We start from the raw sequence: 23,988 nt of genomic DNA on the forward strand, positions 1-23,988 counted from the left end.
TTTATCCACGTTGTACTTAAACTGCTGTGCATTAGCCCACTCACTCAATTTGTCTGATCATACTTAAGCATCTCTGCATCCTCCTCACAGCTCACCCTCTCACCCAGTTTAGTGTCATCTGCAAACCTGAGGACATTAATATATATTGTAAATACTAGGCTTTAAGCACTGATCCCTGCAAGGCCCCGCTAGTCATTGGCAGAACTCGGAAAAAAGACAAATTATTGCTACTTAGTTTCCAGTGTGCCAACCAGTTCTCTATCCACGTCAGTACACTTCTCACAATCTCATGTCCTTTAATTTTACTAGCTAATTTCTTTTGTGGGACCGTAAACCATATCCATTGGCCCCTTAACAACACCACATCAAAAAATTCTATTACTTTTGTCAAATGTGATTTTCTCTTTCAAAATCCATGCTGATGCTGTCCAATCCTGTCACTGTTTTCCCAAGTGCTCGGCTCTTAAATCTGCTTTAAAACGAAAATGTAATATATGGCAATTGTAATAGAAAATTTGCATCACTTTACCTTCTGCACTTTCCATGCCTTCAACAAACACACCCCCACACTGGGGAAGGACCCAGTAACGCCGTTTATAGCGATCTTGGCCAAATGTCATGGCACGCAATGAATGAGAGGCTTCAAACAGCTTCTTACGGTACTGGCTTTGTTGCTGTTCAAATAAAACATTTGTATGCCATAATATCATTGATATAAAAATATTTATGCACTATTGAACAAAGCTTACAAAACTTGCACTCCACAGCTTAATTTCATATGACCATATTTCATAGTAAGCACTTACAGGACAAGAATGTTTTGACCAGTACAAAGGGTGTACTACTAGAGGTTCACATACAATTATTTAAATTTATACATCTGACACAAAAACACCCGGGGCAATGGGATAATCAGAAAAATGGATATGGATTCAAAGGAGATGTTATTTGGAGAGACAGGTACATCTTAAAAATAGGTGAGGGGGGGGGGGAGAAAGAGAAAGAGAGAGCATGAGTGAGATTTGGAGATAGAGAAGCATTTTAGAAAGGAACAACAATGAGGCTAATATGACTGAATTTACAGCCAACAATAATAGAGCTAAGAGAAGGAGAGATGCACAGGAGGGTTGGCATTGGGGACAAGGGTGTGGGAGAAATAGGAGGTCAAAAGGACTGCTGTATGATGGACATCTCAAGAGTAAAGCTCATATCAGCCCTCAGTTTATTTTGTGTCCAAGGCAGCAGTTCAGGAAACATGGAGAGAAAACACTTCACATCAACTCTGAAGAGCTGTCTAGTCTCAAATTGTTAGCTTGCTTTCTCTCCATGGATGCCCTTCAAGAGAGAAAATAAACATCAGCTCAGCAGAAAATCTAACCAAAAAAGAATCGTCCATCTGTTCTTGTCCATCCTGGCATATTTGATCAACTGCTTCAACTTTCAAATATTGTTACAACAGGAGAGTCAAACAATTCAATGCCTTCAATTATTTAAATAGGATTCAAAGTTTAGAGTTGTATTTGTGCAGGTTTGTCAAATGACAACTCAATGACTTTCCAAAATTGTGACATAAACTGACAATGTTCTCTAAAAAGTACTATTATTAATCACATGCACTACTTGCATAGTTATACATTCTACTTAGCTATGCTTCACTACCCATTTGGCTTAATTGGAAGATTATCTGAACAAACTGTGACATGAGTCGTGAAGGGAATTAATATTTGTGTGATGGATGGGTGCTGATTAGTACGCTGTTTGGTCACTGGATATCATCCTGAATCAGCATGGTCACTCACTTGCTGCACCTTGAGAGTTATGGTACATCTTTGAATGAAGTGTTTGCTGACACCAATGGCACAATTGTGAATTCTGACTGAACCTCCATGGTTTGTAAACAGTGTGCATGTGCAATACAAAATTGAGTTTAAATAAAAATCTCCTTGCAACAGTTTTTTATTCTCTTCAATGATATACCTTGTCCTTTAACTTTTTAATACACTTTGTTTAAATTTAATTTGGCAATTTTGCTGCTACTGCACATGCTCCAGGGGCATCAGTAGATGTGGCCATCTCTGAATTTTGGCACAGCACCCATGAAACAACTTGAGTTCACTCAACATGCTGTACCTGGAGAAGCAAAATGCACTTTCTACTTCTCTCCAGGCAGCAACGTTATTCCTCTGTCTTTGCCTATAATGAATGTCACCCTCCTTGCACAGTGATCTATACTGCAGCTCATCCTTGCTCCATATTGCAAAGAGCCTGCAGCCAATGACAACTTTATGATCTTCTCTGAGGCTGTAGTTTGACTACAAGACACTAACTTTATGACTTGGAGACATCGTTCTTATTGTCCTTGCCTCGCATGAGGTAAGAGAAGTGCACCCTGAGCACAGTTTCCTTTCTTCTCTCTTTGAGAAGCTTGACTAATATGTATCTCATCATGTTGCAGGGCAAAAGATATCGACACTACAGCAGCCAAGAGTGGGAGAAAGTGATCTGAAAAGGAACTTTGGAGTGACAACCAGGTCTTCAATACACAAGGCCACACTTTGCAGACTTCCAGCAAATTTACAGAGCAGTACAAGCAACAAAACCCAGCAGAAATCAGCCATAATTCTGAAAGTGTTTTATGAACCCCTTGAAATATGGCAGGAGTTAAGGGAAAAGAACATCCTGCTGAATGTTCAAAAGAGAGGGGTGTCAGTTGAAGTGTAAACATCAAATTGACTCCATAAAATGATGCCTGCTATCACAACCTGGCCATTCTGAAGAATTATAGTATAGATTGTTAGCACCTACACGAAAAAGCTAACCAAAGTGGCATGGAGGTAGGTGGTACTATTCTGGACTAGTAACCCAGAGAAGTTAGATGTGGGGCATGGGATTGAATCCCACCATTCAATTAATAAATCTGGAATTAAAAACCTAGTCTAATGGTGATCTGGAAACCATTGCGGATTGTTGTAAACCTGCATCTAGCTCACTATTGTCCTTTAGGGAATGGAAATCTGGCTTCTTCCCTGATCTGTGAATTACTGCATATGATTCCAGATCCAGAGTAATTTGGTTAGCTCTTACAATATTCTCTGAAATGGTCTAGCAAGCCAATCAACAAACCTAACTGCTTCAAAGTCTCATTAAAATAATTAAGCCATATAGGCACGGAAACTTCCTGCTGATTACCAACTATTTTCCACAAAAAAATGTCAAATCAGTACTCTTCCATGGACATGGAATGGATTCCACAGGCTTGGAATCAGTACTGACCAAGTTGGCTGAGTTCTAAAGGTCATCGGTACTTGCCTGGTCCTTTGGGAGCTGTTGAGAGAACCAACAAGGGGGAAAAACCAACCTGATTTCATCCTCATCAATCTGCATCCAGTAAATGCATCTGCCCATGTCAGTATCAACAGAAGTGACAATTGGCAATGTCTAGCCTTCATATCGAGGATAGCTTTCATTGCATTGTGTAGCATTACTATCATACTGAATGAAACTGTTTTTGAACAGATCAAGACTGGACATCAATGAGGTGCTGTGACAATCAACAGTTTAACTGTATTCAACTACAACCTTTAAACATGTGGCCTAGCATATTAGATCATTGGGATCTTTTCTGGGTTGAAACTTTATTGCTGGAACAGCACAGCAGGTCAGGCAGCATCCAGGGAACAGGAGATTCGACGTTTCGGGCACAGGCCCTTCTTCAGGAATCTTTTCTGGGGCAGAGGCAATCTGTTCAAGAGAGATGGGTTGCACCTGAACTGGACTGGAACCAATGTCCTGGTGGCTAGGTTTGCTAGTGCCGCAAGGGCAAGTTTAAAATAGATTGGCGGGGGAGGGGGGCTCAACAGCAGGGAGGCAAGTGCGAAGCTTCAAGGAGACACAGTAATCAGAAATAGTAAGTTGAAATGACAGGTCAGGGTGGAACACAGGGAGCAAGGAATGCCTGTTGGATTAAATTGCAGCTATTTCAATACAAGAGGGCTGATGGGTAATGCTGATGAACTCAGGGCGTGGATAGGTACGTGGGACTGAGATATTATAGCCATTAAGAAACATGGCTAAGGGAGGGACTGGCAACTTAATGTGCTAGGGTACAGGTGCTTTAGGTGAGACAGAGGAGGTGGGAGAGAGAGTTGCATTTTTGATTAAAGCAAGTAACACAGTAGTAATAAGAGATTAAATAAGTGAAAGATCATCCAGTGAAGCTTTGTGGGTGAAGCTAAATAAGGAGATGGTGACATTACTGGGGTTGTACTATAGGTCCCCAAATAGTCAATGGGGAGACTTTCAGAAGCAATAGGGTTGTCATAAAAGAGGATCTAGATTTTCCTAACATAGAACAGGAGTGCCAGAGCATTAAGGGTGAGATGGGGTGGAAGTTAAGTGCATTCAGGAACGTGTCCTCAAGCAGTGTATAGAGGGTCCTATTCAGGAAGGGGCTGAACTCGACCTATTCTTGGGAAATAGGGCAGGACAGGTGACAGAGGTGACATGGGGGAGCACTTTGGGACCAGTGACCATAACTCTATTAAATTTAAAATTGTTATGGACAGACACAAAACTGGTCCACAGGTTCAAGTTCTAAATTAGGGAAAAGTGAATTTTGATGGAATTAGATGGGAGCTTGCAGGGGCTGTTTGGAGACATTTGTTTCCAGATAAAGGGACATCTGGCAAGTGGGAGACCTTTAAAAGTGAGATAGCTAGAGTTCAAGGTCTATATGTTCCTGTGAGAGTGAAGGGCAAGGTTGGCAGGAATACAGAACCCTGGATGACAAGACATATTGAAGCTTTGACCAGAAAAAAGGTGTGGCATAGGTACAGGCAGCTGTGATCAAGGGAATCCCTGGAGGTATATAGGGGGCACAGGAGTTTACTGACGACAGAAATCAGGGGGGTGAAAAGCAGTCACGATATAGCCTTGGCTATTAGGGTGAATCCAAAGAACTACTTTAAGTAAATTAAAGAGAAAAGAATAATGAGAGAGAATAGGGACCCTCAAGGACCAAAGTGTAGAACTGCAGGAGACAGGCAAGGTTTTCAATGAACGTTTTTCTTCTGTGTTTACTATGGATGACAACATGAAGACTTGGAAATTTGGGGAAATTAGTGGTGATATCTTGGGGACAGTTCACATCACAACCAGCTGTGGTATTGGATGTATTAAAATGTATGAAGGTGGATAAATCGTCTGGTCCTGACCTGAGAAATCCCAAGAATACTGCAAGAGGCTAGACAAGAAATTGTGGGAGCCCTTGCTGAAACTTTTGCATCATCACTAGCCACGGGTGAGGCCCTGGAAGACTGGAGGATAGCGAATGTTGTGCCATTATTCACAAAGGCCTGCAAAGAAAAACCTGGGAACTATAGACCAATAAGCATAACATCTGTGGTGGGTAAATTACTTGAGAAGATACTGAGGAACATGATATACATGCACTTGGAAAGTAGAATTTGATTAGGAGTAGTCAGCATGGCTTTGTATATGGGAGATCATGCCTCACAAATTTGTTAGAGTTCTTTGAAGTGAGCAGGAAGGTTGATGAGGGAAGGGCAGTAAATGTAGTCTATATGGATTTCAGCAAGGTCTTTATAACATTCCACATGGTAGGCTGCTCTGGAAGGTTAATTACATGGAACCCAGGGACACTTGGAAAATTGGACACAAAATTGGCTTGATAGTAGGAAGCAGAGGGTAACAGTGAAAATATGCTTATCGGACTGGAGGCCTTAGACTAATGGGTCAGTGCTGTGCCCATCACTGTTTGTAAATATATCAGTGATTTGGATGGGAATGTATAAGGCATGATTAGTACATTTGTTGAAGACACTAAAATAATCGGTATCGTAGACAGTGAGGAAGGTTATCAGAAATTGCAGCAAGACCTTGATCAGCTGGGGACGTTGGCCGAGAAATGGCAAATGGAGTTTAATATTGATAAGTGTAAGGTCTTGCATTTTGGAAAGTCAAATCAAGGTAGGAGTTTCATGGTGAATGGTAGTGCCTTAACAAGTGTAGGGGAGCAGAGGGATCTTGGAGATCAGGTTCACAGTTCTTTGAAAGTGGAGTCACAGGTACACAGGGCAGTGAAGGAGGTTTTTGGCACTCATGAGTGAGGGCATTGAGTACACATGTTGGGAAGTTATGTTGCAATTGTACAGGACGTTGGTGAGGCCACACTTTGAATATTGGGTTCAGTTCTGGTCGCCTTGTTATAGGAAGGATGTTATTAAACTGGAAAGAGTGCAAAAGAAATTTACAAGGATATTGCCTGGACTCAACAGTCTGAGTTATAGGGAGAGGTTGGACAAGATAGCATTTTTTTTTATTTGGAGTGTAGAAGACTGAGGGGGACCTTACGGAGTTGCATAGGATCATGAGAAGCATGGATAGGGTGAAAGCACTGAGTCTTTTTCCCAGGTGTGGGGAATCAAGGACTAGAGGGCATCAGTTTAAGGTTAGAGGGGAAAGACTAAAAAGGAACCTGAGGGGCAATTTTTTTTTAATACACAGTGGGTGGTACACATACGGAATGATCTGCCAGTGCAAGCAGTTGAGGTGGGTACATTTAAAAGGCATTTGGACAAATACATGGAAAGGAAATGATGAGAAGGAAATGGGCCAAGTGCAGGGAAAAGGGGATGGCGTGGACAGGGACATTTTAGTCAGCATGGACCAATTTGGGCCAAAGGGCCTGTGTGCGTGTTGTAGGATTCTATGCCTCTATCCCTCATTCTATCTTTATCACCAGGGGATGAACCCTGATTAAATGCACAATGCAGAAGGCATCCAACATCAGGTATACCTAAATATGAGGTGACGACCTGGTGAAGCTCTAACACAGAACTAATTGTATGCCAAACAGCATTTAATTGACACAGCTAAACCATCCCACAAATTGACAGATCATATCTAACAATGCAGTTTTGTCACAGCTAGTCATGAATGGTGATAGAAAATTAAACAACTCACTGGAGAAGACATTACTACAAGGGTTCCTCCACAGAGTGCATTCAGCCTAGCCATCTTCAGCTGCTTCATCAATCACCTCCAGACCACCCAAGGCCAGAGGGGAGGATGGTCACTGTGCAATGTTCAGCACCATTTGCAACTCATCTAATGAAACAGGAGCAGTACAAATGCTGCATGATCTGGACAGCATTCAAGCTTGGACTGATAAGAAGCAAGCATCATTTACGTCACACAAGAGCCAGGTAATGACGATCTCCAACAAGACAGAATATAACCATTGACCTGGGACATTCAATGGCATTGGCACTGCTGAATCCTCCACTATCAACATTGGAAAGTGGACTGGACAAGTCATATAAATACTATGACTACAAGAGCAGATCAGAAGCTTGGAGTTTTGTAGCAAGTAACTCATCTCTTGAGTCCTCAAAGCCTATCCATAAGGCACAAGAGGGAATACTTGCTTGGATAAGTACAACTTCAGCAATATTCAAGAAGCTCAACACCATCTATGAATAAGCCCACATGATTGGCATCCCATCTAACACCTTGAATGTTCACTTCTCGCAACAATACATAGTGGTAGCAGGTGTGTACCATCTACAAAATGCATTATCATGGCTACTTCAACAGCATATTCCAAACATGTGACCTTTCCCAACTAGAAGAACAACAGCAGTTGGCATATGGGAATGCCATCACATTCTGAGCCAAGCCCCACACCTGATTTAACAGAATCGTTACGGGCAGGAAGCAGCCGTTCGGTACATCATGCTTACACCAGTTCTACTACCTCATGCCAATCTCCTGCCTTTTCCCATATTCTTGTCACCATTTCTTTCCAAATTGTGACTGTACTATGACTTGAGGTGTATTTTGCCCTTTTCTTTAAAGAAAGGCAAGACAGAGGTGATGAACTGTTTATTTGAATCCAATAAGCTTGTGAAGCCTTGGGTCCTTTTCAAAAGTTGGAACAATAGAAGCAACCTGAATGGATGCGGTCAAGCTCCCACAGAACCAGGATTTTAAGATTTGGCTTTTCAGGAATAGCTGTTGGGGTCTTGAAGCTGTAGTACATCTCCTCCTGCTAACCTCTCTCACACACAGTGTTTCCTCTATGTTTTTCCTTCTGGACAAGAGAACTGCATGTGAGCCAATCTACTGATTTTTGCTTTGCCAAGGGTGTGTTTATGGGATGTTACTGCACTGGAACAGTTACTGCTTAGTAGCTCAACAATCTATTATTTTGTCAAATTTTCCAATAGAGTTAATTATTCCAATTCTTCTTTCTTTTGTTGTTTCTTAACTATAGTATATGAAAAAGGTCTGTTCTGCTTTAAGACTGCTGTTTTGACCAATCAATTTGTATTCAGAATGCAAATGGAAGGCACTTGCCTTTAAAAATAAAGAGAAGTTAGGATCCAGGCGATCATTTTAAATATTTTGAGGAGGTTTGGCCTGGTCTATTACAAAATAATCATTCAATGTCCTCATAATTGACTCAATTGAACCTACGACCTGATGAAGGACTTTTGCCCGAAACATCGATTTTCCTGCTCCTGGAATGCTGCTGTGCTTTTCCAGCTCCACTGTAAGCTTGAATCTAACCTCCAGCATCTGCAGTCCTCACTTTCGCCTCGTTGATTTTAACCTCACTGCAATCCTCTTCCAAGGATGCCTACCTTGAAAAAGTTCTCCTCTTTCCTCTGCAAGGACCTCAGTGAGTCTCTCCCCCCCTCGTCTCTCTCTCTCTCTCTCTCTCTCTCTCTCACTGCAACCCCCAGATCATCTCCTCTGCTCTGAAACCCCAGCCACGTCCTCAAACAGACTCACTACCACAGCCACATCTCCTTTTTCAGTGCCTCCTACAGAACCAACTGATCCCACACGGACTCCAAACCACATCCTCAGTTGAACCCACCTCCATCACATTCCTAGGTAGTGCTTAATTCCTAATCACTGTATCAAAGTTTCTTACCACATCACCCTTGTCTCATTTGCACATCACTTTAAAATCTATTCCATCTTTTTTTTCCCCTGTCTCCTCTACAAAGCCCACTCATGATTATGAAAGCCTCTATCAAATCTCCTTCCAGCCTCCTCCTTTCCAAGAACTGTCTCAATTTCTTCAATCTATCCTCACAACTGAAGTGTCTCAATCCTATAAATTTTTCATTCTTGTAGATCAAATCTGCGTTCTCTCCAATGCATTCATATCTTTGCTACATTGTGACATACAGAACTGTACACAATATTACACCGGAAGTCTAACAAATGTCTTGCTCAAGTTCAACATCACCTCCCTGCTTTTTTTTTACTGTGTTCTCAGCTTTATTAATAGAGCACAATCTATTATTAATCGTCTTCACCTGTCCTGCCACATTCAATGATCTATGCACATATACACCCCAAATCCCTTTGCTCTTTCATCCTCCTCAGAACTGTACCTACTCCCGGTAGATTCTCAATTATGCTTTCTGATTTGCACCTGCCATATGCACACCTTTTTCTTTCCAACATCAATTTCTACCTCATTTGTCATCTAGAGAACTCCACATTTGTTTGTCCTACCTTTTTGATTAGAGGGAATTGTATCTCGACTGTACCTGAACCATCTGCTCATTGAAGGTGGCCATTGTTCAGTTACTATTTTTCCTTGCAAACTCTTATCCCATTCAATCCTGCTTGGCTCTGTTCTTGTCCCATTAAAGTCAGCTCTCCATCAATTGATTTTACTTCCACTGGATTATTGTGTGTTATTCTCCAACCTTTTGATACAATGAACACCGTTTCCTAAATGTTGCCTGCTGACACTTGATCTACTTGGGCAGCCTTATTTTTAAGGCCCAGGTCCAACAATGCTTCATTTTTTATTGGACTGGATACATACTACAATAGCTAACTCAGTACTGGTTGGTGCCATACCTGGCACATAGGAAGATGGTCACGGTTGTTGGAGGTTAGTCATCTCAGCTCCAGGACATCTCTTCAGGAGTTCCTCAGGGTAGTGTCCTAGGCCCAACCATCTTCAGCTGCTTCAATGATTTCTCCATCATCAGGCCAGAAGTGTGTGTAATCATTGGTAAATAACCAATGTTCAGCATCATTTAAATCTTCTCCAATTCTGAAGCAGTCCATTGTTCAACAAGATCTTGACAATCTCCAGACTTGGACTAACAAGTGGCAAGTGACATTTGCATCACATAAATGCCAGGCAATGGCCATTTCTAAATGAGACAGTCTAATCACTGTCCCTGACATTTAATGGTATCACCATCACTGAATCCCCAACTATCAACATCTTTGGGGTTATCATTGATCATAAACTCAACTAGAATAGTTAGATAAACACAGTGGTTACAAAAACAGATCAGAAGCTAGGAATACTATGGCAAGTAACTTACCTTCTGACTACCCAAGGTCTGTCCACCATCAACAAGGCACAGTAAGGAGTGTGATGGAATACTCCCCACTTGCCTGGATAGGCACAGTCTGAACAACACTCAAGAAGCTTGACAAGACAAGACAAAGCAGCCTGCACCACATCTATCCACCACTGATGCTCAGTAGCAGCAGCATATACTAAGTAGCAGCAGCCTAAAGCAATGCCAACAGCAACAGAAATTCAGATCATGCACAACTGAATTTTGTAGCAGAAGAGCTCTTTCTATTCAGTCCACAAAACAATATGAAAGATCTTTAATTCACTTTGATTGAGCTCACAATTGTTATATAACATGCAGTAATTTTATATAAACCAAGTGCTGGACTTGTGTTCCTAACCTGTACCACCTCTTGCCTAACCATCAAAATATGCTTTATTAAATGTAAAAACATGCAGCATAAATAACTTAGTCCTGACATTGAAAGAATAAAGGCAATGAATCAGAATTTTTTTTCTTTGAAAGAGAAGGAAAACAGTAATCTAAAAAGTTATGCTGACAACAGTTTGGAAGCAAAACATCTACCTTGCTCAACTTCTCAATCTGCTTCTCCAATTCTTCTACACTTGTTGACTGTTCTCCATCATCCTAAAAAGTAAATTCAACAGTTGTCATTATCAATATTTGTTATACATATTTGATCTTGCAAATTCAGATTCGATGTAGCTCACGCAAGAGCAACAAGAGAAGTGATGACCTTGAGGTATTATTGCTAAACTATTAATCCAGAGAACCAAGTAATGTCTGAGACCTGGGCTTGAATGTCACCAAGGCAGATGGAGAAATTGGAATTCAATAAAATTAATCCAGATTTGAGAGTCTAATGATGACCCTGAAACCATTGTCGATTGTTGGAAAAACCCATCTGGTACACTAACGTCCTTACCTTATATGGCCTGCATGTGACTCTGGACCATGAGCAATGTGGTTGACTCTTAACTGCCCTCCAGCAAATAAGGATGGGCCATAAATGCTAGCCTAGCCAGTGATGCCCACATCACCCAAGAACGAATAAAAGAAAAGTATGATCAAACTCAGCTTTGAAAATTCTGCACAGAGATGATTTCCGTTATTAAAAAGTGCATTTATAGGCTAGTTAGATCAATGCATAGGATTAAATAGCATTTTTAACCTTGATCTCTTGTTCACACTTCAGTTTTTGAAAGAAATTTAGTAAAGACCATAAGAAATAGGAGTGGAAGTAAGGCCATTCGGCCCATTGAGTCCACTCTGCCATTCAATCATGGCTGATGGGCATTTCAACGCCACTTACCCGCACTCTCCCCGTATCCCTTAATTCCTTGCGAGATTAAGAATTTATCAATCTCTGCCTTGAAGACATTTAATGTCCCGGCCTCCATTGCGCTTCTTGGCGGTGAATTCCACAGCCCGCTGAATGTCCCCTCATTTCTGCTCTAAATTGACCCCATCTAATTCTAAGGCTGTACCATGGGTCCTAGTATCCCCACCTGACAGCAACAATTTCCCAGCGTTGACCCTTTCTAAGCCATGCATGGTCTTGTAAGTTTCTATTAGATCTCCCCTCAACCTTCTGAACTCTAACGAATATAATCCCAGGACCCTCATCCGTTCATCGTAAGTTAGGCCTACCATTTCAGGGATCATCCGTGTGAATCTCCGCTGGACACGCTCAAGTGCCAGTATGTCTTTCCTGAGGTGTGGGGCCCAAAACTGGACACAGTATTCGAAATGGGGCCTAACCAGAGCTTTATAAAGTCTTAGTAACACCTCACTGCTTTTACATTCCAAACCTCTTGAAATAAATGACAACATTACATTTGCTTTCTTAACCATGGACTCAACCTGCAAGTCAACCTTTAGAGAATCCTAGACTAGCACTCCCAGATCCCTTTGTACTTTGGCATTATGAACTTTCTCACCATTGATAAAATAGTCCTTGTCTGTGTTCTTTTTTCGAAAGTGCAAGAGCTCACATTTGCTCACATTGAATTTCATCAGCAATTTCTTGGACCATTGTCCTAAACTGCCTAAATCTTTCTGTAGCCTCCCCACCTCCTCAGAACTACCTGCCTGCCCACCTAACTTTGTATAATGGGTGAACTTTGCCAGAATGCCCCTAGTCTCTTCATCCAGATCATTTATATATAAAGTGAACAGCTGGGGCCCCAACACTGAACCCTGTGGGACACCACTTGTCACCAGCTGCCATTCTGAAAAAGAACCTTTTATCCCAACACACTGCCTTCTGTCAGACAGCCAATCCTCAATCCATGCCAGTAGCTCACCTCAACACCACAGGCCCTCACCTTGCTCAGCAGCCTCCCGAGAGGCATATTTAATCTTTAAAGAAAAATACAAAGTAGGCACCATGTTAAAACAATAACACAAAAGCACAATTTCTCTTTCTGTGAAAGGATTTTCTTGCAGTATTTTGCTCTCTCACCACAAAATAATTGTGGAGTGTGCTCCATATCCAATTATCAAGTTATCATGGTCAAATTCACTCTTAATAAGCACCAATGGTTTAAATGCCATGATCTGTGACTTCCTTCATTTGATATTTGTTTTTGATGCAGCAGCATGGCAGTCTCTCATTTGACACTGATGACGTTGATAATGTTAAAAATCACACAACACTTGGTTGTAGTCCAACAGGTTGATTTCGAAGCACTAGCTTTCTGAGCACTGCTCCTTCTACTTGATGAAGGAGCAGTGCTCTGAAAGCTGGTGCTTCCAAATAAACCTGTTGGAATATAGCCTGGTGTTGTGTGACTGTTAACTTTGTCCACCTCAGTCCAACACCGGCTCCTCTATATCATGGATGTTGATAATACGAACTAATAGCATAAAAATGATCTAAAAAAACATTGAACATTTTGTGGGCCACGAAAAAAGCACTTTAAGTGCTCCAGACAAATTATACCACCTGTTAATGTACTGGAAGAGAAGGCTGTTACCACTGATAGCATTAATTGTCGCTCTCCTTTGCTTGCATCACATATTTGCTGCATGCATTTGCAGAGTTCATTTATAGCTTACCAGAAAATAATGCAATACTGCCAAAGCATAGCTGTAAATAGATCTGCTTGTTTCATATCACGAGGAAAATACCAGTTTCACACTAAATTGTCCAGTAAAGCTATATGGGTGTATGTGAGAAATAAGAAGGGGGTGACCATTTTAATGGGATCGTACTACAGGTTCCCAGTAGTCAGCAGGAAATTGAGGGGCAAATATAGAGGGATGTCGCAGATAGCTGTAAGAAAATAGGGTTATAAAGTAGGGAATTTTAACTTACCAAACATAGACACAACTGTCATAGTGTTAAGGGCTTGAACGGGGAGAAGTTTGTATCTCCTTTTGGGAAATAAGGTATGACAAGCTCGAGTGTTAGTGGGGGAGTATTTTGGGACCAGTGACCATCATTCTATTAGTTTTAACATAGTTGAGGAAAAGGATAGGCCTAGTCCACAATTTAAAAGTTCTAAATTAGGGCAAGGCTAATTTTGATAGTATTAGACAAGAACATTCAAAATGTTACTGAGGGAGGCTGTTGTAGGTACAGGTAATAGTACATCTGGCAAGTGGGAGGCTTTCAAAAGCAAGATAATGAGAGTTCAGGGACAGCATGTTCCTGTTAGTGTGAATGGCAAAGTTAACAGGTATAGGGAAAGAGGCATGTGTTGGGTAAAGACAGTTGGGATTAAGCAAATCTCTTGAGTATTGGGGAGGTGGGAGTACACTTGAGAGGGAAATCAGGAGGGCAAGAAGTGTTCATAAGATAGTTTTGGTGTATAAGGTTAAGGAGAATTCAAAGACCCTACAAGTATATTAAGGCAAAAGAGCAACCAGGGAGAGACCAGAGCTCTTAAACATTAACAAATCCATTGATCGTAAACAAATATTTTGTGTCTGCATTTACTGTAGAGGAAGACATGGAAGCTAGGGAACTCGAGAAATAAATAGTGATATCTTGAAAAATCAGTCCACATTTCAGAAGAGCAGATGCAGGTAGATAAATTCCCAGGTCCTGATCAAATGTAGTCCAGGACATTGTGGGAAGCTAGGGAAGAAATTGCAAGGCCCTGAGCAAAGATAGTTGTATCATTGACAGCCATGGGTGAGGGGCTGGAAGACAGGAGGTTGGATAATGTCCTGCCATTGTTTAAGAAAGGCTGCAAGGAAAAGTCAGGGAACAACACACCATTGAGCCTGAAGTCAGTGGTGGGTGAATTATTGGAAGGATTCTGAGAGACAGGATTTACATGCACATGGAAAGGCAAGGACTGATTCGGGATAGTCAGCATTTGGTTTTGTGTATGGGCAATCGTGTCTCACAAACTTGACTCAGTATTTTGAAGAGGTGACCAAGATGATAGATGATGGCAGAGCGGTAGATATTGTCGACATGGACTTTAGCAAAGCCATCTTGCTGGTAGACTGGTTGGTAAGTTTTGACCACATGGGATCCAGGGGTAGCTAGCCAATTGGATACAAAATTGGCTTGACAATAGGAGACAGAGGGTGGTGGTAGATGCTTGCTGATTAGACTGGACGCTATGAATGGCAGCGTGCCACAAGGATCGGTGCTCGGTCCACTGATGTTCATCATTTATATAAATAATTTGATGCAAAACAGATTTACAAGGATGTAACCGAGACTGAAGGGTTTGAGATATAACAAGAAGCTGGATGAGCTGGGACTTCTTTCTCTGGAGCGCAGGAGGCTGTGGGGTGACATTATGGAGGTTTATAAAATCATGAGGGGCACAGATAAGTAAACGGCCATGGTCTTTTTCTCAGCATAGGGGAGTCCAAAACAAGATGGCGTAGGTTTAAGGTGAGATCGGAAAGATTCGAAAGGGATCTGAAAGGCAACTTTTTCATATAGAGGGTGGTGCATATATGGAATGAGCTGCCAGCCAAAGTGGCAACATTTAAAAGACATTTGGACAGGTACATGGATAAGAAAGGTAGAGAGAGATATATGCCAAATGCAGGCAAATGGGATTAGTTCAAGAAAGCTTGTCAGTACGGACGAGTTAGGCTGAAGGGTCTGTTTCCATGCCAAATGACTATGATATATTCCATTAAAAAAGCAATGAAAGTTAAACTCAGGACTGAAATGTCACAAAATAGAGTCTTAGGTTATAATCTCAACTAATTTCAAGACAGGCACCATTCAAATTACCTCATCATCAGCAATTTCCATTTTTTTTGCTTTCTTCTCTTCATCTTTATCTTCATCATCATCCTCATCTTCCCCTTGATCATCACTGTCATCATCGTCATCATCATCATCATCGCTATCCCCACATTTTCTTTTTCTCTTTCGACCAGGAGTGGGAGTTCCTAAAAACCGGTGCTCTCCGTTGCTATCAGCACTGCAAATAGTCTCCTTCTTACCAGTTCGTTTAGCATGAATCATCTTAAGCCTAGTAACAGTGAAAGTATGTCAGCTTTTAAAACAAGGGCACTGTAACATGATCTCTGGCAGTTCACAAGAATTATGCTCAACAACATATAGGAGAAAAGAAAGCCTAACAATTTCCTGGTATCCCATCTGATAAATATCATATACTGAACAATAAGCTTCATTATTCAACTACATTTTGTTGAACCAGGAGGGAAATACAAAAATAATACAGAACAATTTAAAATAACAATTTATACAAAATAATACAGGGCAAGTGACAAGAGGCGAAACAGACTACCAAACTTTACACTTGGAAAACCAATGTGGTAGATACAAGTAGTATTTCAATTTACAATGTAAATTGCAATAAATTTGTTTCATTTCCAAGATGTTTCAATTATGAAAGTATGTAATATGCTGCCCATTACTGCAAGGGGATTGGAGCACAGGAATAAGGAAGCTTTGCTACAATTTTATAGAGCTTTAGTGAGAACACATACACAATACCACGGGAGTTTCAATCTTCAAATTTAAGGAAGGATACAACTGCATATGAATCAGAAGGAAAATTTCATTAGATTTCCCTGGAATGAAAAGATTGACTTGTGATGGCAGACTGAGTAAATTGGGTCTATATTCTCTGGAATTTACAGCAATGAGAGGTGACCTCTTGGAAATGTATAGGTTTTTTAAGGAGACTGACAGAGTAGACGGATGTTGTTTCACTTGGCTGGGAAATGAGATCATAGGGGCACTCAGGATAAGGGGTGAATCAGTTAAGATTCACAACGCATTGAGTGAGGCAAAATGTCCTCACTCAATGGGTTGTAAATCTTTGGCATTTTCTACTCAAGTATAGAAGCAATGCATGCTCCATTGTTGATTCTATCATTGGAATAGACAAAAGTTTGGTATTTCAGAAGTCAAATGATGTAAAGAGCAGGTGGCTAAGTAAATTGAAGCATCATGATTGTGTTGAATGGTGAAGTCTCAATAGAGCATATGGTCTACTCTTTTTACTTTGTCCAAGGAAGGACATTATAAAACTTACTTCCGAAGTTTCCCTTCCACAATCCATTTGTCTCGTCTCAGATTGGACATGTGGTCAATGTTTTTATCAATTTCACTGAAAAAGATGCAACACAAATTATCAATTGACCTCTTCTAAAAGGCACACTTTATCTGAAATTTAAGATAAAACACTTACTTTACCACAACCTTGCTGCATGCAAGTTCATTAACCAAGAATGCAAGTACAGAAGCTTTCTGAGCTGGCGTGTGTGCCTGGAAAGGTTTTGTGTTTAAACTCTGACTAAGTTCAGTTTGTCCATTATGGGCCTCCAGGTAGATCTGTAAGATCTCTGAAACAGTGTCCTTGTTAATCCTGACGTTGGTCACATGGTCTCCAAGAAAAGTTCGTGCCTGAAGTACAAAATATTTATCAAAATGAACATAAATTACTATTAATAATGTGGTAGCAACTCTTTATAAAGTACAGGAATGTTTGTATCTGACAAGAATTTCCCCCAGTATACAAGTCAAGTCAATGTGTGGATCAACAGAAAGTGAGGGCTTTATTACTTTTTGCATCAAGGAAGCTGGATAGATATACATTGTGTTGCATTATTCTGTTCAGTTCTGCCTGAAATAAATAAAGCTACTTGTTGATCAAAATCAAGTCTCGGTCTAGCAAAAAAGTCTATTCAATGAACCTTTTGAAGGTTCAGAGAACAAAATCACATTCAGTACTGAAAATTCCACAAATTTGATTAATTTGTAGGAATTTTCCATGTGTCTCACCATCTGCTAATAGAAATAATAGTTGGGGCTCAGTCCAAGAAAATATAGAACCCTCATCGCCAAAAGCATGATACATTCCTTCAAGCTATTCTTAATTTTACTTTTAAGATGAGTGACATTGCCTGTATTATCCTGTCTTCTTTCCACATCTAAAGCCATAAACCAAGGGTAATGAGCTATTTTTTCTTTTAGAACAATTCACACTGACAGTAAGAATAATTTAAAACAAAAATCCCCTTAAATTTAAAAAGGCTTCTTTATAAACACTCATTTGCTGCTTGAAAGGAATTATTATGATACCAGTATTCATCTTTAAAACTCAAATGAGCAATATTAGAGAGAAGCCAATTGAAATTAACATATTAAAAGGCATTCCAGCTATTCAATTTGAGTTGAGATATCAATGGACAGAAAAAAGGCTTGTTATATTTTCAAATGGCATCCCACAGGGTATTTGACAGAAACATGGAATGTGTTAAAACAAACATTGCATAGAGGTGAATATAGTACTCTAAATCTGCATTTGTATTTATAGCAATATCCTTTAGAAAAGTTGAGGACCCAAATTGGAATTCACAAAAAATGTTGGTTTCCGTGTTGATGTAACTGAACAAATTTTGACAACATTGGTTTTAAACTGAGACTTTAAAACAGGGTGCTGAACTTTGCATTACTATTACTTCCCGATTTAAAAATAATATCTGAAGTTAAAGAAAAATTAAATTCTGATATTACTTTACAATACAGTAATATGAAGAAGGAACAAGGGTCGGCCACATGGCCATTAAAGCCTGCTCCATCACTTAATGAAATCATGTCTGATCTGATTTTAACCTCAACTCTACATCCCTGCAAATCCCAATAATCATTTTTCCCCTTGGTAATAAAGAAACAGTCCACATCTGTCTTAAAAATATTGAAAGATTCTGCCTCCACAGCTTTTTGAGGAAGGGAATTCGAAAGACTCAATTTTCAGAGAAAAATATTTCTCTCATCTGTCTTAAATGGATGACCCCATTTTTCAAATGATATCAAGCTCTAGATACTCCCACAAGAGGAAGCATCCTTTCCTTATCCACCCTTTGGAATGTTATATATTTCAATTAAATCACCTCTAACTCTTCTAAACTCCAGAAGATACAGGCTTAGCCCATCTTGCCTTCTGTCATAAAGGAAACTGCTAATTCCAGGTATTACACTAATACATCTTCTCTGAACCGCTTTCAATGCATCAACATCCTTCTCTAAGTTTGGTAACTGTACACAACACCCCAGATACGATCTCATAAAAATCCTGTATAATTGAAACATAACCTTCCTATTCTTACACTGAATAAACCTTAACAATTCTGTTAGTTTTCCTGATTACTTGTTATACCTGCATACTAATCCTTTGGAATTCATGCACTGAGACACTCAGATTTCTCTGCACTTCAAAGTTCTGCAACCTTTCACACTGCAGTCCACAAACAATTTAAGTAAACAATTTGTAACTGTTCAGATATTGAATCTGAATCACATTCTGCAGTTTTTGAGTCCAAACTTTTTCATTCACACATGCACACTTGCAAGAAATCTAAAAAAAACGGTAACTAGTTCAAGAAACTTTAAATCCAATTGATGGTCAATGTCTGACAATTGATCACTAATTTATGCATTTAATAGTGAAAAATCCTGGTTGATTTTGTTGCTGAAATGGTCTCGTACCTGTTTTTGTGTGTGTGAAATAGTTCATTAGACCATGAGCTGAATTGAATTTGACAAATTAATCAACGTTTGTCTTGATCAATAGGCTAGTCCATGGCTAATAAAATATATTACAATATCTTTAAAAGTGAGGATTATAATTATAAAAGAAAATCAACTACTTATGAACAACAATCTGTTACGTTGTTTCATTTCAATGCAGTAATCATTAATAAAAAACAAAGTGTATTCATACCTTATGACCTGATGGTAGCCCTGGGTCATGTACAGCAGCAGCCAATAGTCTCACCAATAAATTCTGGACTTCTCTCATGCTGTCACCCACATTAAGCAGTCCTTCTTGAAGTACATTCAAAGTTGGGACATCAATACTTAAATCAAAGCCTAGAACCTTACCAAAGTTGTGGAGAAACTGTACGACCATAAGGCAATCAGCAAAAGCACCCCCAGGTAGTACAAGACCAGGAATGGGGTGGAATTCTGGTAGAGCCTAACAGCAGAAACAAACAGAAGAACAAATAGTACAAATAAATATTTCTTGAAGAATAACGAGCCAGATGATGGTTCATTTCACGAGTTATTGGGTTACCATCATTATCCAATGAATGTTAACTTACACGTGCCTACTTGGCCAAGTCCTTTTCTAAAACTTTAAGATTTTTGTCTCAGCATGTGTTCTTAATAGGAAATAAATTGAGAAAAATTGCAGAACACATGGGTGATTGATCGTTCAATTGAGTCATATCCTCCAGTTACCGAAGCACAGATATAAATAAATGTGAAACATTGGTTTGAAAGGGGCACAATAAAATAGCTATGAACATGATGATTAAGAATAAATTAAATCTTGGACTTTTTTTTTTGCCAGTTTAATCATTTCTTCATTCCATGTCAAGTAAAATGTGTTTTATTCAGCACTACAGACCGGAAAGTTCCATCAACCAGCATGTTCCAGTACTTGCGAGAAGTAGTTTCTAATTTGGTGCCAGGTTACAAAGTGCAGTTTTTTAAAAAAATGTGAAATACGTGCACAAACACTCACACTTGTATCAAATTTGAGGACAGGTCAAAACAATATTAAGGCCTTGCTTTCTGTGCATTATTGTCATAACAGATTGACAGTGACAAAATGTTTGCTGAGAATATTTAGTCAGGCAACCATATTAACGATTTGAATACTGGCTCCTTTTAACCAAGGGTAGCCTTGTGGAGGTGCTTGATGGACTGAGATGGACAAGGTCAGAAGTGTCGTGTGAATTCTGAACTTTTTACACGAATGTAGCAGGCAAAGTTACTCCATAAAATAGCAGTGTTTTCAGACCGAAGTGATTGCAAAAGAACCGCCAGCAGTTTGTCCTCCTTGGGATGTAGGTTCATTGTTCCCTGAAAGTGAAGTTGCAGGTAGTCAGGGTAGTGAAGGCATTTGGAACGCTTGCCTTTATTGGACAGTGCTTTGAGTTCAGGGGTTAGGATGTCATTTTGCAGCTGTACATGATATTGTTGAGGCCACTTTCGGAGTACTGCATTCAATTCCAGTTTCCCTGCCATGAGAAAGATGTTATGAAATGGTTCAGAAAAGATTTACAAGGATGTTGCTAGGGTTGGAGAGTTTGAACTATAGGGAGAGGCTGAATAGGCTGAGACTAGTTTCCATTGAGTATTAGAGGTTGAGGTGGGAATCTTAAAGAAGTTTATAAAATCATGAGGGGTATTGATAGGGTGAATAGTCAAGGTCTTTCCTGCAGATAAGGGAGTTCAAATCTAGAGGGCATAGGTTTAAGGTGAGATGTGAAAGATTTAAAAGGGACCTCAGGGCAACATTTTCACGCAGGCATGGTGCATGTATGGAATGAGCTATTGGAGGAGGCTGGTACAATGATAGCATTTAAAAAGCATTTGGATGGGTATATGAAAAGGAAGGGTTTAGAGGGATATGGGTCAAATACTGGCAAATGTGGTTTGATCAGTTTAAGATACCTGGTCAGCATTGACAAGTTGGACCGAAGGGTCTGTTTCTGTGCTGTGCATCTCTGTAACTCTATGCCTCTCAATAGCGGAATTCTTAATGGCTGGGTTAGTTGGCACTTTTGACTTACTAGCATGACCCAATCCCAATGTCAAGTGACCCAAATTTTATTGTTCTTCTCTTAAATCCCTGACAGACAGCCTATTCCCTCAGAAAAAAATTGATCCTATGGCTGATCTAGAATCTCTTTCTCACTTGGCTATTTATAAAAACTGCCATCATTAAATCACCATTTCAGCAATTAGCCTGTTTTCCAGACTCTCCAAAAAGAAGTGAGTTGTGTTCTATACCTGCTCATTCAAATAGCACATATCCATGATGACATAAATAACCAAGCAATCTGGTGAAATAAAGAAGCTTCTTAAGTGGACAATTCATGCTGAGAATTACTGCTCTGTCTTACATCCCTCCAGCCATCGTCACCTGTGGCCTACGTTCCACTCAGTGGCTCTGCTGAACAAATAAAAAGTTGTTGGCCTCTGATTGGCTGGCACCTGTTGCTGAGTGGGATGTCTGCCCAGGGACCTTGATCCTTGTGAAGGCCTACTGCAATCAAGTTAAGTGCCTGTGCCATTTAATGCAGCAATACAATCTTGTCACCAACACCAACATTACATTTTACCCTATCTTTCTCTTTTTTTTATTATTACTATTCTTTTAGTAATGGGCGGCACGATGGCACAGTGGTTAGCACTGCTTCCTCACAGCGCCAGAGACCCGGGTTCAATTCCCGCCTCAGGCGACTGACTGTGTGGAGTTTGCACGTTCTCCCCGTGTCTGCGTGGGTTTCCTCCGGGTGCTCCAGTTTCCTCCCACAATCCAAAGATGTGCAGGTCAGGTGAATTGGCCATGCTAAATTGCCCGTAGTATTAGGTAAGGGGTAAATGTATGGGTGGGTTGCGCTTCGGCGGGGCGGTGTGGACTTGTTGGGCCGAAGGGCCTGTTTCCACACTGTAAGTAATCTAATCTAATCTTTTAAATCAAGCAAAATTAAATTTAACAACTCTATCATTTTCTATGTTGAAAACTCATTCCCATCAACTTCAATGAATAAAGTCTCTTCACTTCTGCTCTTATTCAACCAGCTGCAATCCAAATTTCCTTTGCCATCCCAAATTATTTGAACTACTCGACAATCGGTCTTTGTGCATCCCTAATTACCTTGATAATTCAGGAAATGTGTCCTTCCTCACTCCAATATATTCTTAAATTAAATGCTTCTCGTTGCACTCTTCTCGTCACTAATTTACCCGAGCCGCACTTCTTCAAAGACAATTTGTTCATATTTATCACAAGGCAAAACAATGGTATTCATCTCTTATCCTTACTGGATGTCTCACTCTTACTTTTAAGACCGACTGATGATTGATTGGTTCACCACAACCTTGTTTTAGGGGAATTGGGGAATGGCAATAAATATTGACATTGATATTAATGTTTTCCTTCATGACCATATTAAAAGCCGTGTCCACCACCCTGAAAAACAACAGACATATCTCCAGTACTGAGTTACTGTCATGAAGCTTAGTCTCTTTGCTGTCAAATATTCAACAACTTTTAACTTTCTATAAAAACAAAATGCATTCAAGAGTGGAATAACACTGACATCTGAAAAAGATATTTCCAAAAACTTTTCTAGAATACTTAGACAAAAAGATAAACATGTCAGCAGATATATTATGCTCATCTCATCTCTGATCTAATTCCTCCATCATTTAATATGTTTCATTTTTAAACAATGCTATTGTGATTAAGACTGCACTGAACTTTTTTCCTCATATGGCATCTAAGCTGCAAATACTCAACTCCGCATTTTCCTCAGCTTTTCTCTCCACCCTATTTATTCATGTATTCCTTTGAGAATTAACACACTTCTATTGTAATTTGATTTGTTTCCAAGATCTCAACTCTTCTACTTTTTCTCTCACTACTTTTAAGATCTCTTAATCAACAGTTTTTGGATTTATATCATTCTTTGCGTCACTCTTTTTGAGAATGTTCGTGTTTCAAATGATCACATTTCATGGGCTATGATGATTATTTGGTCAGAACACTTAAAAACTCTTGCAGCAACATTCTCATTTCAAACAAAATATGCATGCATACATACAAATACAGTGCTGAGTTCAGTGGAAGAACTAACAGAAGGATTCATCCTATGAACAATGAACTATTTGGGGAATTTAAAAAATTAGTTAATTGTTGTGCAAGATTTACCTTATGATCTGACAAACACATATCTTCATTAGGTTTCTTTAGCTCCTTTGCCATTTGCAGCTCCAACTTTTTCTGTTCTAATTTCCGTTCTTTATTTAAACGTTTCTCAACCTTCTTCTCTTGCTTTAGTCGCTCCTTTTCCTTTGAGTAACAATAGATTATAACTTTCTTTCTTGTTTCACATGCTTGGTTGAAGAATTCATTAATTTAGTTACACTGATCAATCAAAGTTAGAAGGTCATGACAGTATACTTCAGGATCAAAAATGAGCAACGTTAACGTTAATATATATGAATGGATCTCTATGACATTGAATCTTGAACAGATCATGATAACTTGCAGTAAGACACAATCCCCTGACAGCCCTGCGCTCACGGACATATACTGGAACTTAGGCAAGCGATGTTTTGCTT

The 23,988-nt window shown here is 39.8% G+C and overlaps 1 protein-coding gene across 14 annotated transcripts in view; it reads right to left on the reverse strand.

Moving 5' to 3' along the window:
* The window catches only part of baz2ba (bromodomain adjacent to zinc finger domain, 2Ba), a 356,283-nt gene that overhangs the window by 52,908 nt on the left and 279,387 nt on the right, over window positions 1-23,988 (reverse strand). For all 14 annotated transcript variants that reach the window (XM_043693834.1, XM_043693833.1, XM_043693828.1 and 11 more), the window contains 7 exons: window positions 23,576-23,716; window positions 19,568-19,822; window positions 17,033-17,247; window positions 16,877-16,951; window positions 15,601-15,844; window positions 10,953-11,015; window positions 530-674 (listed from right to left, as the gene is read on the reverse strand). In XM_043693834.1, coding sequence (XP_043549769.1) covers window positions 530-674; window positions 10,953-11,015; window positions 15,601-15,844; window positions 16,877-16,951; window positions 17,033-17,247; window positions 19,568-19,822; window positions 23,576-23,716 — 1,138 coding nt within the window. The remainder of the gene's footprint in view (window positions 1-529; window positions 675-10,952; window positions 11,016-15,600; window positions 15,845-16,876; window positions 16,952-17,032; window positions 17,248-19,567; window positions 19,823-23,575; window positions 23,717-23,988) is intronic.

Source organism: Chiloscyllium plagiosum, chromosome 7 (genome assembly GCF_004010195.1).
Source record: "Chiloscyllium plagiosum isolate BGI_BamShark_2017 chromosome 7, ASM401019v2, whole genome shotgun sequence".
NCBI classification, from domain to species: domain Eukaryota; kingdom Metazoa; phylum Chordata; class Chondrichthyes; order Orectolobiformes; family Hemiscylliidae; genus Chiloscyllium; species Chiloscyllium plagiosum.